General features: G+C 38.6%; 1 protein-coding gene across 1 annotated transcript; it reads left to right on the top strand.

Moving 5' to 3' along the window:
* The first annotated feature begins 209 nt into the window (after positions 1-209).
* fer1l6 (fer-1 like family member 6) lies at positions 210-15,456 on the top strand. The gene is made up of 42 exons (XM_017470415.3): positions 210-382; positions 1,023-1,105; positions 1,196-1,319; positions 1,406-1,460; positions 1,563-1,694; positions 1,792-1,854; positions 1,956-2,034; positions 2,118-2,274; positions 2,519-2,705; positions 2,856-3,048; positions 3,139-3,470; positions 3,581-3,689; positions 3,791-3,971; positions 4,047-4,167; positions 4,252-4,352; positions 4,683-4,773; positions 4,890-5,009; positions 5,124-5,276; positions 5,412-5,592; positions 6,088-6,212; positions 6,518-6,652; positions 7,046-7,195; positions 7,398-7,496; positions 7,627-7,788; positions 8,696-8,876; positions 8,994-9,139; positions 9,220-9,348; positions 9,441-9,486; positions 9,607-9,651; positions 10,036-10,112; positions 10,247-10,375; positions 10,520-10,651; positions 11,108-11,235; positions 11,339-11,509; positions 11,691-11,845; positions 11,937-12,079; positions 13,105-13,193; positions 13,274-13,372; positions 13,529-13,770; positions 14,157-14,314; positions 14,459-14,559; positions 14,700-15,456. The coding sequence occupies exons 1-42, from the start codon at positions 348-350 to the stop codon at positions 14,878-14,880; spliced, it is 5,520 nt and encodes a 1,839-aa protein (XP_017325904.1). The 5' UTR covers positions 210-347; the 3' UTR covers positions 14,881-15,456.
* The last annotated feature ends 1,344 nt before the right edge of the window (positions 15,457-16,800 follow it).

Raw genomic sequence — 16,800 nt, 5'->3', positions numbered from 1 at the left:
AACATGTAAAAAAAAGATGTATTAAATACAAAGGAAATAATTTGGTGGGGGTGGTGGTGATGTTATTGTTTTTTTTTTTTCTTCTTCTTGTAATAGTGCTCACTGCTGCGTGATATTGCAGGAGTACAAACATACAGTTGCCACTGAACTCAACCCCTGTTTATCCTTTTGGCACAGAAAGTCAAATAGACTTGAGAGGGAGGGAATGTTGGTTCCTCAGGATTGTATCAACAGTAGCTTCACAGAGTTCCTTAGAATATCATCAAGGATACTTCTGTCTTAACCTGGTCTAATGGTTTATCAGAAATAGGTTTTATTTTGATGACTAAAGTTTGTAAAAAGTAAGTATGGATCAAGACAAAGACCTCTCTGGATCACAAAGGTAAGGCATTGATCAGAAGTAGTTTATTAATTATCTAAATGAGACTGACTTTGTCCTCGATTATCGCAACCATCTCTGATTTTTATATATATATATATATATATATATATATATATATATATACACACACACACACACACACACACAATTATATATATATATATATATATATATATACACACACACACACACACACAATTATATATATATATATATATATATATATATATATATATATATATATATATATATATATATATATATATATATATATATAAATAATTGTGTGTGTGTGTGTAATATATATATATATTACACACATACATACACACACAATTATATATACACACATACACAAGTGGCCTATGTACATAATATTGGCACCATTGGTAAATATGAGCAAAGAAGGCTGAAAAATTGGCTTTATTGTTTGATCAACTTTTGTTAAAAAAAAATTCACAAAAATACTCTGCTCTAATTTTTTTCTGCTCGCCAAAAAAAATATTTTGGTGAATTTTTTTTATCAAAAGGTTTAACAATAAAGACAATTTTCATTGCTCATATTTAGCAAGGGCGCCAATATTAATGGAAGGCGTATAGACTAGGATGTTTTTAATATTAAATATTTCATGCTTTCCAGCAAAAATGTCTTTGGAATAAAAGTGAAGAAGAAGAAGAAGAAAGCTGGCAAAGCTCTAGTATTTGCAAACAAAGGTGCTCAGGGTATGGCCTCCAAAGCAAACACAGAATCACATAAAGATGCAGAAACCTTTATGGGGATTAACCTGATTAACCATATCTTAATCCTTCTAGATGATCTGGAGATTATAAGTGCTACTGGAGAACCACCAGGTGAAGAAATTGATGTCCGTGTGCCTGGCAGTGAGCCTAGCCTCTCAGCCTATTTGTCTTTCAGAGAAGTTATCAATACTAAGAGGTGCATGATTTTTACTTATTTGCTACATTTAATATGTGCTTTACAAAGAGTATATTTGTGGTCTGTGATATTCTTTGTCTTAAAAGATCCAAGCCTGTGACCAAGATTTTGGAAAGTGAAAGCAAACCACAGAGTTTTCAGGTAGAAATTAGACATTGAATGACATTGAATTAATTTCTTTTTATACATTCCCAAATGAAGTCTTACTAAAGAAATAACTAATTTTGTGGCCAATCCTCTAAGATCTCCATCAACATCACAGAGGCTAGACAGCTGGTTGGTGAGAACATCGACCCCAGTGTGGTGATTGAAATTGGAGATGAAAAGAAACAGACATCAGTAAAAGAGGGCACCAATGCACCCTTTTACAATGAGGTGACTTCCCTTTACTTTGCTATGAAAAGTTTCCAGTATCCTAAGATAAGTTTTTGTATCCTAAGTCAAATAAAACTTTACCCCTTTCCCCCAACAGTATTTTGTGTTTGACTTCTTTGCGCATCAAGAGATCTTTTTTGACAAAGTCATTAAACTGTCAGTAAGTACTGTATATTAGTAGACGATAAAAAGAATATTCCAGTGTAAACCAGATGAGATTTAGAAAATGTGATATGGTCTTTTTTTTTTTTATTCCAAAAGGTAATGCATTCAAAAATCATGAAAAGCTTTTGTGTGGGAACGTTTAAGATTGATGTTGGAACTGTCTACAATCAACCTGGTGAGCGCTCCCTTATTTAAAATGGCACGTTGTTGTATTTTCCATTGTTTTCCAGGTCATTACGCCTGTCTTGTCTGTTCCAGGTCATCAGTTTATCAATAAATGGGCAGCTCTTATGGATCCCATAGATGTCAACACAGGGGTCAAAGGGCATTTGAAGTGTGACATCTGTGTGACGGGGAAAGGAGATGTGTTGCCTCATTCTCAGAAGTTTAGCGACACTGAAGAGCAGATAGAAAAGTAATTTTTATTTATTTAGAGAATGAGTAATCCGTAGAAGAGATTATAGCATCTTTAATGATCTGAATCAGCCCATATACAATCTCATGTACAGTAAGCTTACTAATTCAATATTCTGTCTGTGTCAATATTCTGCTTTCCAAACTGAGACCAAAATGTTTATGATGAACCACTTCACTCTTTTTACTTTAATGCAAACAATACTACAATAATATACAATAAAAAAAATCCCGCTTTGATGCAGGAACCCACTGCTGCCTGAAGGCTTCCCATCTATGCGCCCATGGGCTCGCTATTATGTGAAAGTGTACAGAGCAGAAGGTCTTCCCAGAATGAATTCTAGCATCATGGCTAATGTGACCAAGGCCTTTGTTAGCGACAACACAGCTCTTATCGATCCATATGTGGTAGTATCCTTCTTTGGACAGGTGGTAAGTCTATTTAACAAGCATTTACACTCCGTTTGTAAGTGAATGGGAGCAACAGTGTCATTCATGTAGCATAAACAATTTGTTTCACAGAACTATTCAGTTTATTTGTGGATAGACGCTCACATTTGCTCACAATTTGCCTTTCAACAGGGCCGGACCTCCACACAAAAGAGCACAGCAGACCCTGTATGGAATGAGCAGGTGATATTTAAAGAGATGTTTCCTCCTTTGTGTCAGAGGCTAAAGATCCAGTTATTGGATGAGGGTAGCATGAATGATGTAGCCATTGGGACTCACTACATTGATCTGCGCAGAATCTCCAATGACCAGGATGGAGATAAAGGTATATCTTAGATTTAATCAGACTTTGTGTGTGAGTGTACATTTGATGCTTTTCAGTGGCCTTGCATTGGTATTTCTCTTCGATATTTAGGTTTCCTCCCCACATTTGGTCCAGCCTGGGTCAACATCTACGGCTCAGCCCGTAACTCCACGCTTGTGGATGATAGTCAGGACATGAATGAAGGAATAGGGGAAGGGGTGTCATTTCGAGGAAGGATTTATATCCAGCTAACTGTGGAGATCCTTTCTGGAGGGGCTGAGTCAAAATCTCTGCTCTCTATCAAGATGCCTTTTAAAGATGCTAAGGGTGGGAAATCGGCAACTAAAGACCCCAAAGCTGCAGCAGGAGGGGCAGGTGGAGGAGAGGAGGATAAAAGCAAGTCTATGGGAGCCATGGTGCTGCCTGTGGATCCACCTGAAATGGTGAAGAGCTTATCATACCCTTTCTGTCAATTATTCTGTCTAGTCTTATTTTTATGTCTATAATTTCAGTAGTAATTTCTGTTGGTTGGTTGGTTTGTTTAATTGTGTAGATCAGTGATGAGGACAAGGAGAATTTCCTGCTCTTTGGTACAGTGTTTGAGGCTACTATGATTGACAGGAGAATTGGTGACAAACATATCAGTTTTGAATTCACTATTGGTAACAACAATAATAATTATAATAATAACAATAATAATAATAATAAAAAATAAGGTTGACTAATATTTCACCTTGTTATTTATACAACTTTGGTTATCCAGGAAACTTTGGTAACTTTATTGATGGTGCTGCTCCACCAACCTCCAAGAAAAAAGCAGAGAAAAGTCCTGATCCTTTAAGCCAAGAAGCTGCCATGACTACTCCTCTTCTAGAAAGTCAACCATCAAAGCCATGCAAATCCACCACACCTCCAGAGAAGCCTCTTATTGGAGATGGAATCAGGTAGACTGAGTTCTTCATTTTTATGCTATCTTTTAAAATGCATTTCACTACAGTTTTATTATCTTGTCTGTGCAGGAACTACTTCTATTTACCCATTTCAAATAAGAAACCGTGTATCTATGTGTGGAGCTCCTGGGAGGACTGGACATACCGCCTCCACCATTCTAACATGCTGGACAGGATAGCCATCATGTTTGTAAGTTAGCATACAGTTGTTCAGAATTACACCATATGAGTTGTTGATGGGTTAAGGCTTATGATCATGTCATGTCTCAACCAGGAAGATGGAGTAGCCAAGGTAACAGAACTGGACAAGATGGTGGATCCATGCGCAGAGCCTTTTATGCGTGCTGTTTTACAGGAATTTTGTAAGGATGCCAGGTATAGAAAAACTTTACTTCTTCCCATATAGCAAATGGGTAATGGTCCAGTAGCAGCCATGAATTGCTGCCAGGAAATGGCAATAACCTCTTTCACAACACAGCCACAGCTTCACCAAGTGTGGAGAAATCCATATGCATTTGGACGTTATCGGCCCACGATACACTTTTCATTATGTATTTAAACTGTAATATATTTGGAATATGAATTGCCTGCTTTCTGGGTCCTTAACTGCATGGTTATCTATATGGTTAAGTACCACCCTAACTTTCTATGATCATATGATTATCTCCTCATGCTTTATGACTGTATTACTCTTTTCATCTCAAGGGAGTTTATGAGTTTTGCTGAAAAGCAGGCGAAAGGAACCCATTTGACAATGTTGGATAAGAAGAGGCTCATGTTGTGCAAACAGGAACTGGTGAGGGATAACAAGCAACACAGCATGTTGTCTGAGCAGCTTCTCCATTTCTCTTTTTGCGACATCTCTCTATCATTTGTTGTGACAATTTGATTCTGTCACTCTCTCTTCATTAGGAAAGCATGATAGGAGTAGCTGGAACCATCACTGAACCAAAGAGAAAAGCTCTAACCGTCAAAGAGATGCTGAAAGAGGCACAGAAACTCACTCATCGAATCAGATTCTTGGTGGAAGAGGTCTGTGCACATCCTGTGTTTTATCCTTGTCTTTCTTTGTGTGTGTGTATATACATGGAATCAACTGTCTTTACCATTTTAATAATACTGTGCTCTGTCTATTGTTGGTCTCAGCCACAGCACACACTGCCAGATGTATTTGTGTGGATGCTCAGTAATAATAAACGCATAGCATATGCCCGTGTCCCTGCACGCCACCTGCTTTACTCTGACAAACTTGTGGAAAGAGGGATAGACTGTGGCAAGATCAAAACCTTGTTCCTAAAGGTATTGTACTGCTAAGTGTTATTTAATATATTATATAATTAAAAAAAAAAAAAATTTATCTGAAAGTTTTCAATAAAATTATTTCCTGGCAGGAATTTCTGATCCAACTTTAATGTCTGATCATTCCTTTCTCAGCCCCCGTCCAAGCGTGGAGCGGCTGGCTGGATAGTGCAGGCTAAACTGGATGTGTATTTGTGGCTGGGGAATTGCAGAGAGATATCCCATATGCTTGAGAATCTCCCAGCAGGCTTTGAGCCAAAAGAGTTATCATCAGAGGAGGATAGAAGCTCTCTTCCCGAGAGTTTACTCTATAAAGGTACCAGTCATCAGGAGGTTTTAAAATGATCATTTAGAGCAGTCTTTATTTATTTATTTATTTATTTTTTATTGTTTTTATGATGATGCCCTTTAGCTGTTGATTTTAGCAGCTCTTTCCTGGGGACCTATAAAATTTAAGACACAAAATGTATGATGAGAAAATAAAGCAAGAAAGTAGAAATGGAAAATGTAGTACCACTGAACAGTTATTTAAGAACAATGAAATGATACGAAAGAACAGTACTGACTTTATTTACATTTATATAAATTTTTTCTGACCCCCCCCCCCGAACAATAGAAATGTGTCATGTTTTCACTGACCAGAATCATGCAAAATGTAAAATCAGAGAGAAACACAACTAAATATTGATATTCACTCATACTCTCGCACATACATAACCTACATATGTGCTAATACTCAGGACTACAGCAGTGACAAGTTATGAGGCAGTGAGTCATATTTTGAATGATACAATCCTGTCCTTCTTTTTAGACCATCAAAAGTTTCAGCTGAGGGCTCATATGTACCAGGCTCGTGGGCTCATCGCTGCAGACAGCACAGGCCTGTCAGACCCCTTCGCCAGAGTATCCTTCCTCTCCAACACTCAGTGCACAGCAGTAAGCACATCTATAATGTGAGAGATGTGATGCTAATAACAAACCTGTCCGAAATTCTTTGAGATAGACACACTTTTCAGGAATAACTCTACAGTCAGGAAGCCATGATGTTGAGCTTCTGATATGCTTACACTGTTCCTGTAAATCAACAGGGACAGCTGGTCACATTTTTTCTAAACATCTCATGCTTTTTGCTACTGGGAAAGATGTTCCATACAGAATGAGAACACGATGTATAATTGACTTGGTATCTTTAGTCTTTTAACCTTTTACCTTTAACCATTTTTACTTCTTCTTTCCCTTAGATAATTAACCAGACTCTTACCCCAACTTGGAACCAGATGTTGATGGTAAATAAGGTGTCTCTGTACGGAGAGCTCAACGAGCTAGTAAAAGAGCCACCTCTTGTTGTTATTGAGGTCTACGACGAAGACGCACTGGTAAGAGTTTCAATCATTTCATTGGTGATGTGCATTTACATGTTCTTATATTTTTTAAATAGATTTTAAAGCTCAGTTGATAAGTAGTAAATGATATATGGAGCAAAATTAAAAAGGAGCTCCATTACTACTAAGGCTTACTTTTACATATCTTTGCTCATTTATAGGTAAAACCTTAAAGGAAATCTCTACCCTGAAACGCATTAAATATGTTTATATTGAAATATTTGCAATGTGCTTAGTGATTCTTCTGCTAATTTGTTGATGGTGCTACATTTTCATTGTATGAATCTCGGATGCCGCTGAAGACCACATATTAATTACAAATTAATATGCAAGTCATTCAGGGTGGATTTTTCCTTTAAAATACCTTCTTTTTTTTTCAATTCATAGGGTAAGCCAGAATATCTGGGCTCTACTACAGCTGTACCAGTGGTCAGGCTCAACGAGGAGCCATACACACCACCTCCGCTGCAGTACAGTCCACTTTTTTATGGGAGCATGTCCGGTGGCGACATACTTGGAGCTTTTGAGCTTATCCAGGTACAGAACAAAATCATACAAGCTACTAAAACAGGTCAATGTCTCAGGGGTTATTTGATATTTTGGGACAATCTCACCACATTCATCTCGATATTTCCTGATTACTCTGCATTATGTTGTATTATTTCATCTTGTATTAAATAAAGCGCATTATGCTGAAACATTATGAAATCCACTCTAAACCACAAACTTAAATGTAAAGACAGGAAAGCATCCTCTACCTGAGATAGATGACCCTGAGGGCCAGATCTACCCTGTGCCTTCATACATCCGACCTGTGCTCTGCAAGTACAGAATTGAAGTAAGTTTAACATTATTGGCCAGATTTAAAATGATTTTTTACTTTGTACGTTTTACTTTTGTATTCTGAAAAGTGACACTTTTCATGTGTGAAAAATTGTGCAGTGTATAAAAGAAGGTGTGTGGTTTAGGTTCTGTTCTGGGGGTTGAGAGAACTGAAAAAGGTGCAGCTCCTTCCTGTGGATCGGCCCCAGGTCTTCATTGAGTGTGCAGGAAAAGGCGTTAACTCCTCTGTGATACAGAGCTACAAGAGCAACCCAAACTTCACCGTGCTTGTGGACTCCTTTGATGTGGTAATGCTGACATTGTCTTAATGTCCTATTTGTCAAAAGATATTCCATTGTTTTGTGTGTTGTTGATGGTTCCAAAGGCATTTTGTATTACATCTCATTTTTGTTTAATTGATCATGATCTCAGTGTCTTGCACAGCATTTGCTAGTGTATCCACATTGTATATTGGGTAGCTAGTGTGGGGCAGTCAAAACGTACATGTATAATTAGTTTGGTGTCAGTATAGAGAATATAAATGTTTTACATAAGGATGGGTCTCATTTATCAGTCTTTTAGTAAAGTTGTATATAAATGTTTGCGCAGGCAAAAAAAAGTTTCAGGAACGATGATTTGATGTGTTTGTCGACGAACGGCAATCACCCGTAAATGATCGAGTGTGTACACGACACAGTTGATTTTCTTTTTTTGACACCCACAAAACCCCATAAAAGCCAAAGCTCACACCTGACATAATGAGCAAAATGCAAAAATAGCACCTGAAAGGTGAGAAATCACTGACATGATTAGGTTACCAAAGTTTTTCTGAAAAAAAAAACACATTTTCATGAATACCAAATTTCTTATGTAAATGCTCCTACAAACGATCTACAAATAAATCAGTTCATATCCAGATAAATGAGGCCCAATGTCCAGTCACAATTCTGAATGAATCTGGAGCAGACAACAGAGACAAGTGCCATTTGCCATGTTTGTTGCTGTTATCACTATGACTATTACAGGTTGATCAGGCCCTTCACTGCCTACCTGATGTGTTTGTCCACACGTCTGATGTAAAGACATACTGCACATTGAAAACACACACACACACACGAGATTCAGTTTGATTGTTCAAACTGATTTGCATTTTGAGAAATCCAGAAATGGATTTGACCTACCTGTCTAAACATAGTTTCCTGTTCATCTATTCAGGAGCTGCCTGAGAACGAGTACCTCCACCCTCCACTCACAATCACTGTGGTGGACTGGAGAGCCTTTGGCAGGAGCACTCTGGTGGGCAGCCATGTCATAAACAACCTGGGTCTGTTCAAATACACGCCTCCATCTTTACCCCCTCCCAGACGACAGCCACCTGAGCCAGCCAGCATAGAGCGTAAAGACCTTTTTTATTTTTTATTTTTATCTTGACCAAACTTCAAATCTTACATTCTTATGACAGTACTGTATATATCCAGAGCAGCTCCCATAATCTCTGTTATATCTGTTGAAGTGAATGCCTGTTCATTCCTAGCTACACCACTTCCTGAACAAGAGGGCACTGAAGCGCAAACCAGTGAGGACATACACATAACTATAGAGCAGGAGGAGATCAGCAAGCCTCCTCATACACCTGAGCCAGTGCCTCAGGACAGGAAGGTGGGTTGAACACTCAGATATACATAAACAACAAGATATCAGTGCTCCTGAATAGTCCCTGGTATTACTCTTTCACACAGGACAGAGTCTCTCAGAAGAGCAAGCGTAGATCTACAAAACGGAAAAAACGCACTGCTGCTGACGAGTCTGCTGACAGCGTCATTGACTGGTGGTCGAAATACTATGCTTCAATGGAGAAAATCCAAATGGTCAGATTAAACTCATATCACCAGTTCAATCCTAATTCTAATCTATTTTGTTTTACTTGGTCATTTTTATAATGATATATTTTCATCCATAGTCGAAACTAAGAGAGGTCAACCCATTTCCAAGCATCTATGAAACTGGTAAGAAACAATTTGATTTTATTAGCCCATTCCTCTAACCATCAGTTCATCAGTAGAACTGAAACACATCCTGCAAGTTTTAGCCCCGTTCAGACACACACATGTTGTGATGTGTTGCAGTACCTCCTCTCCAGAACTTGCTCACAGATGGAATAAACACTATGGGTAAGAATAGCTGGAGAACATCCAGTCCATTGCATGTAGCTGTTTTGTTAGTGGATAAATCTACTTAAAAGTGAAAAACTAAAAGGAAAGAACATTGGCAGACTTTGGCCATAACCATACCAAATGGGGCAACAAAGAACATTATGCAGTTCATGAATTATTACTACTTGCAATACTACTAATTGTTTCTACAGTGTGTGTGTGTGTGTATATATATATATATATATATATATATATATATATATATATATATATATATATATATATATATATATATATATTATTTATTTATTTATTTATTTATTTATTTATTTATTGCTAAACTCATGAAATTTCTAACTGAAAACCAAAACCACATAATAAATGTTGCATTTGACCTTGAAGCTAAGGGAATGAAAGAGAAGAAAAAGGAGTTCAACTTCAAGACTGTGACTGAGCAGACCAAGACTGCAACCTTAATGGTAACTCCACTGTCTGATCTGATTGGCACTTAATCATGGGGTTTGATGTCTACTGTCAGTCCTACTGTGTAGTTTTTAGATGACCTGATGTAAAGCGTCCTACTCCTTTTTTTTCTTACTGATTCCCCCTTTAGATATATGACAAAGAGCTGGAGGCAGAGTTTGGCCCTTTTGATGACTGGGTCAAAACATTTGAACTGTTTCGTGGTAAGGCAAATGAGGAAGAGAGCTCTGCTGCTGAGAGGTTTGTTGGGAAATTCAAGGTGAGTTAATATTGTGTAAGAGTTTCTGTGTATAGAATTGTTTTATTTACAAGTATTACACTACCAGACCGACGCCACAAGAGATTTTTAACATTGTGATTAGCTAGGGACTGCATAAAATATCTGCTCAATGTCATTCTCCAGGCTGGGTTTTGTCTGTATAAGCTTCCTGATGGTGATGAGGAAGGGTGTTTGGACTCTGGAGAGTATAAAATAAGCCAGGGTATTCCCCCCAACTGCGCTGTAAACGTCCTAATCCGTGTGTACGTTGTTGCAGTAAGTTTTCATCTAATTCTTTCAGAAACACTAATCTACTATACAATTCCTCTACTATGCAAGCTTATGTATTTCAGTGTATCCACTTTTCTCTATAAGACACCATCCAAACTTTTTTCTTTCACATACAATACATATAGCAATAAGGATTTTTTAATAACAGTGCACAGTCTGCATTAATTAAGAATCAATGCATGTAATGTAAGCACTGCACTTGTAGAAGAATTTGTTGTATAGAAATTCATTCAGCTCTGATGTTCCTTACAAATACCTGAAACAGGACATATCATATACAACCCCAATTCCAAAAAAAAGTTGAGACGCTGTGTAAAATGTCAATAAAAACACAATGCAATGATTTGCAAATCTCATAATGTATAATCGTTTTGTATAATCACAATTTAAATGACAGATTTTTGTGCAACATCTGTATAAACTGAATAAATTCCTAATTAGGCCACAAACCTCCATCCAGCTGACCCTGATGGAAAGGCAGATCCTTACATTGTGCTGAAACTAGGAAAAACCGAAATCAAGGACAGAGACAACTACATCCCTAAACAGCTCAACCCAGTGTTTGGCAGGTAAGAATTTTAGACAGTGAAGCAAAAAGTGAGTATATTGTATGGTGGATGGCAGTCTGTGTTTTGATTTAGTCAAATCTGTAAAAAAGTTTTTCTTCTTCAGATCTTTTGAAATTCAAGCATCTTTCCCCAAGGAATCCTTATTGAGGATTCTCATCTATGATTTTGATGTTATTGGTGGAGATGATTTGATTGGAGAGACACAAATAGATTTGGAGAACCGATTTTATAGCAGACACAGAGCAACATGTGGCATCCCAACTGAATACGCCATGTGAGTATAAACATAAAGCTTAATTTTCCCCTACTGTTTACCCTTATATAATCTAAATTTCCACTATGTTTACCCTTATATATAATCTAAATTTCCCCTACGGTTTACCCTTATATATAATCTAAATTTCCCCTACTGTTTTCCCTTATATATAATCTAAATTGTTTTATATAACTGCTAGTGAGGGCTACAATGCCTGGAGAGATGCCGTTAAACCGACTGATTTGCTGATTAAGCTATGCAAAGAAAGCAGACTTGACAGCCCTCGCTTCACTCCTGGTTGTATCACCATTGGAGAAAAAGTTTACAATGGAAAAACAGTCTTTATTGATGAGGGTGATTATAATCACATTAACTGAATACATTTTTGAAGTTAAATGTTTTTGATGGTTAAATGTCATGCTGAGAGAGTGCTTTAATATTTCAGATCAGGTAGTTGAGTCCTATGAACATTTGGCACTGAAGGTATTGCACAAGTGGGAAGAAATGCCAGGTGTGGGATGCAGACTGGTGCCAGAGCACATCGAGACCCGCACCCTCTACCTAAAGGACAAGCCAGGCATGGACCAGGTAATTCTTGGTGACATTAAACCTTATACAGCTCTGCTCATCCTTGTATGGCAGTGAGCTACTGTCCTAAGTGTTTTGTGTGATGAGGCTCTCTCCAGGGTCTTAACAAATACCTGATTATGGTTTTATAAACCAAATATTAATGCCTACAGGTATAATTTATTGGTTGAAACCTTGGGGTAGAACATTTGGTACAACCAGCATCCTGAGCTACGAGCAGTTATAACACATCAAGGGTCCACACAGGGTAGAGAGTCTAAATCAGAGTTAGCTTAGTACATACTGCATTTTTTTCTCAGCTGATCTTTGAGTCAGTTTAAGGCTATCCAAGAATGGTAAAGGATTATCAGAATTTGAACTGACAGAATGAGAACAGCACTGTCTTTAGAGTAATGCTGTTTTTCTGTTAGACATTGGGCTAACTAGCGAACATCAGTTTGTCAGTGTAGACCAGCGGTTCTTAACCTGGGCGGTCAAAATACTGTAGCAGGGGAGTCGTGGGAAAACTTATTTTAAACGATTGTACCCTGAGGTTCACAGAGCAGGATATCCCTGCACGCCGAATTCCGAGAACTGAGCGACATGTCATAGAAAAAAACAATCCCATTCGCATCGACCTATCTCTGTGAGGCTGTTTTTCCAGCACTGGTGCAAACTATCTACGTCTTTTCCTCAGTTGGACTGGACTGCCTGGTGTCATCTATCCAAGCACAACCATCCCACTGAGTTAGTAGAGCTAACGAGCTACTGGGGTGGTGGCACAAAACAAAATGTCATCCTTAAAAGTGGGTCGCATTCGCAAAAAGGTTACGAACCGCTGGTGTAGCTCATCAGTTCTCAAACTGGGGGCAGCAGGATGGTGCTAGAGGGTCTTTAACTTGGGTACAAAGCCATATAATGCCTGGCTTGAGTGGTGAAAAATGTTCAGGTTAGTGTCCAAGTCATTATTGGAGATCTGAACCTGGTAAAGAATTCAGAGCTGAGAGTTCAGACGGATTCCTCCTATATCCATGTGTATTCTTTAGGGCCAGCTGCAGCTGTGGGTAGATATCTTTCCTATGGACATGCCTCATCCTGGACCTCCTGTGGACATTTCTCCCCGCAAACCCAAAGGGTGACACTGCATAGCTAATTAGACATTAACCATCTTTGTGCTATGCAATTATTGATGTACTATATTTCTTATTTCCAAAGATATGAATTGAGGATCATAATCTGGAACACAGAAGATGTCATTTTGGAAGACACCAATTTCATAACGGGCCAACAGTCCAGTGACATCTACATTAAAGGGTAAATCTGGACTGTGTGCTTAACCAGTAAGAAGTCTGCTAAAGGAGTTACCTGTACCACACATTGTACTGACACACGTGTGGCAATAAACATCTGCATGTATATGGTCTCTTACCAGTTATGAGATATTTCACTCTTCCCTCTGTGAATCCTCAGATGGGTGAAGGGCCTTGAAGATGATGCCCAGGAAACAGATGTCCATTACAACTCTCTGACTGGTGAGGGCAATTTCAACTGGCGCTTCGTTTTCCCCTTCTACTACCTTCCAGCTGAGAGACTGGTCGTGGTCAGCAAACGTGAGAACATCTTTTCTCTGGACAAGACAGAGCAGAAGCTGCCTGCAGTCTTAGTGCTACAGGTGTGGGACTTTGAGAGATTGTCTTCAGATGATTTCCTCGGTAAGACAGTATACTGCAATGTAATAGTGCAAAGAAATCTGCATGTTAGGATTAGCTACAGTTAAGTGCAAATGTTTGCACCCTCGTATGTTTCTGTAACAAACTTCACAACTGAGAGGATCCAAAAGCTGTTAGAGGATACAAAACGGGTTGTAGGCAGGAATATTGTGGGAATACAAGTTTGTATCACGTTCAGAAAGGGAGACGCAAACTTGTCTTCTTTATTTTGTCCTGAGGTTATGCAAAATTTTGCACTCAGCTGTATGTGCCATTGGAAATGTTGATTAGAATTTAGACTTATGTAATTATATAAAGAATATAGAAGTGAATTTTTCTTTTCATTATCACAAATCTCCTGTGATGTCGTGTCTCTTTCATTTTTCCAGGCTCAGTGGAGTTGGACCTGCATGGGTTTCCTCGTGGTGCCAAAACAGCAAAAGAGTGTAAGATGGAGATGTTAAATAACACCAGTGACAATATATCCATCTTCCAGCAGAAACGTGCCAAAGGCTGGTGGCCTTTTGTGAAGGCTGATGATCTTACAGTATGTTCACCACTTTTTTTTTTTCTGTTCAGATGAACTCAAAATTTGTTAAGTTAAAAACAAAAACAAAAAAACCCCTACAACCTACAATGTGTGGCTTACTCTGTACATTACTGGAGTTAATATTCAACTGGTTTGCTGTAGGGAAAAGTGGAAGCTGAATTCCACTTGGTAACAGCTGAAGAAGTAGAGAAGAACCCTGTAGGTCGAGCACGCAAGGAGCCAGAACCGCTAGAAAAACCCAAGTATGATTCTACTAAACTGGATAATTGGCTTACAAATGGGAGGAAGAGTAATACCACTAGCAATACTGTTCAACCCTTTTCCTTGACTTTAAACATTTTAAAGTCGAGTATTATATCTATATTTTGTTCTCTCTTTCTAGTCGACCAGATACAACCTTCTCTTGGTTTGTGAACCCCTTTAAGTGTTTCTTCCATCTGATCTGGAAGAACTACAAGAAGTACATCATAGCTGCCCTGGTGCTGCTGATCCTGGCACTGTTTCTTGCCTTGCTCTTCTACACACTGCCGGGGGCGATCAGCAACAGGATCGTCAGTGGATGATTGATCGCTCTTGATAATGAGGCATTTGGCAATAAACACAACTGCTGACTGTACTGTGTGGTACTAGTATTGATATTGATATTCTCTCCCATTTACAAAAACTAGAAACAATCTGAACTATTAGCCTTTATCACAAGGTGACTACAGCGAGAAGACAGCAAATGACAATTACCATTAATTGTGTCATTTCAGAGATGCTTATTACTGTCACTCAGAGTCTAATGTCTAACGAGTTGACTTAAGCATTAAAATAGATGAATTAGCAAAAAGTAACTCAATGTTAAGATATAAGATTTCTATTACATTTATTCTTGTATAATTGTTCAATAGCAATAGGATTTTGCTAATGGTAGCATATAAGCTCACTTTTCTACACTGTTGTTTTTTATATGGCTCTGTGTGTAATAATTGTGTTCACTAGAAACATTAACTGGAAAATTGGGTGTTTTATTCGTCAATTACTTATATGTATTATCGAGTGATATTTAAGAAGTAAAGCAATTAAAATTTGTTAATGACAACAGTAATGCTTTCAGTTAAAATAAAAGGTTAAAATAAACTTTAACAAATCTCAAATGTTTATCCCATCTCTCTTGTGCTCGCTCATATATATATATATATATATATATATATATATATATATATACATATATATATACACACACACACATACACACACACACACACAAATCAGCCATAACATTAAAACCACCTGCCTAATATTGTGTGTCGGTCCCCCTTGTGCTACCAAAACAGCTCTGATCTATCGAGGCATGGACTCCACAAGACCCCTGAAGGTTTGCTGTGGTATATGGCACCAAGACATTAGCAGCAGCTCCTGTAGTTGTGAGGTGGGGCCCCCATAATTCAGACTAGTCTGTCCAGCACATCCCACAGATGTGATTGAGATCTGGGGAATTTGGAGGCCTTTTGAACTCTTTGTCATGTTCCTCAAACCATTCCTGAACAATGTTTGCGGTGTGGCAGGGCGCATTATCCTGCTGAAAGAGGCCACTGCCATTAGCGAACACTGTTGCCTTGAAGGGGTGAATTTGGTCTGCAAGTGTTTAGGTAGCATCCACATGAACTCCAGGACCCAAGGTTTCCTAGCAGAACATTGCCCAGAGCATCACACAATTCCCATAGTGCACACTGGTGCCATCTCATCTGCAGGTAACCGACACACACACACACACACACCTGCCTGTCCAGTTATTCATCAGACCATGCCACCTGCTTCCATTGCTCCATGGTCCAGTTCTGAGGCTCCTGCAGCCATTGTAGACATTTTTGGCCAGTGGACAGGGGGCCAGCATGGACACACTGACCAGTCTTTGCCTATGCAGCCTCACACTCAGCAAGCTGCAACGCAGTGTTCTGACATCTGTCTATCATAGCCCACGTGAACTTTTTCAGCAATTTTTGCTACAGTAACTCTTCTATGGAATCAGACTAGGCGGGTTAGCCTCCGCTCCCCACGTGTATCCCTGAGCTTTGCACGTCCATGACGCTGTCACCGGTTGTCCTTCATTGGACCACTTTTGGTAGGTACTAACCACTGCATACCGGGAAAACCCCACAAGACCTTCCATGCTTGGAGATGCTCTAACCCGGTCGTCTAGCCATCACAATTTGGCCCTAGTCAGTCACTCAGATCCTTATGCCTGCCCATTTTTCCTGCTTTCAACACATCATCTTCAAGAATTGATGTTCACTTGCTGCCTAATATATCCCACCCCTTTACAGGTGCCATTGTAACGAGATAATGTTATTCACTTCACCTTTCAGTGGTTTTAATGTTATAGCTGATCGGTATACATAGACATATATACAGACACACACACAAAATCCCGTAATCATAAATAAATATTGCATCATAATCATTTCATTATCTGCTCCTTACAGAAATGTCAAACACAC

The sequence above is a fragment of the Ictalurus punctatus genome, chromosome 6, assembly GCF_001660625.3.
Source record: "Ictalurus punctatus breed USDA103 chromosome 6, Coco_2.0, whole genome shotgun sequence".
NCBI lineage: Eukaryota > Metazoa > Chordata > Actinopteri > Siluriformes > Ictaluridae > Ictalurus > Ictalurus punctatus.
The sequence above is the reverse complement of the archived record's forward strand: the minus strand, read 5'-3'. Positions and strand labels throughout refer to the sequence as shown.

Coding starts and splice junctions, on each gene's coding strand:
- fer1l6 (XM_017470415.3), top strand. CDS start 348: ATGGATCAAGACAAAGACCTCTCTGGATCACAAAG. Junction 2,275..2,518: donor ACTGAAGAGCAGATAGAAAA/GTAATTTTTATT, acceptor GCTTTGATGCAG/GAACCCACTGCTGCCTGAAG. Junction 8,877..8,993: donor TGAGCCAGCCAGCATAGAGC/GTAAAGACCTTT, acceptor TATCTGTTGAAG/TGAATGCCTGTTCATTCCTA.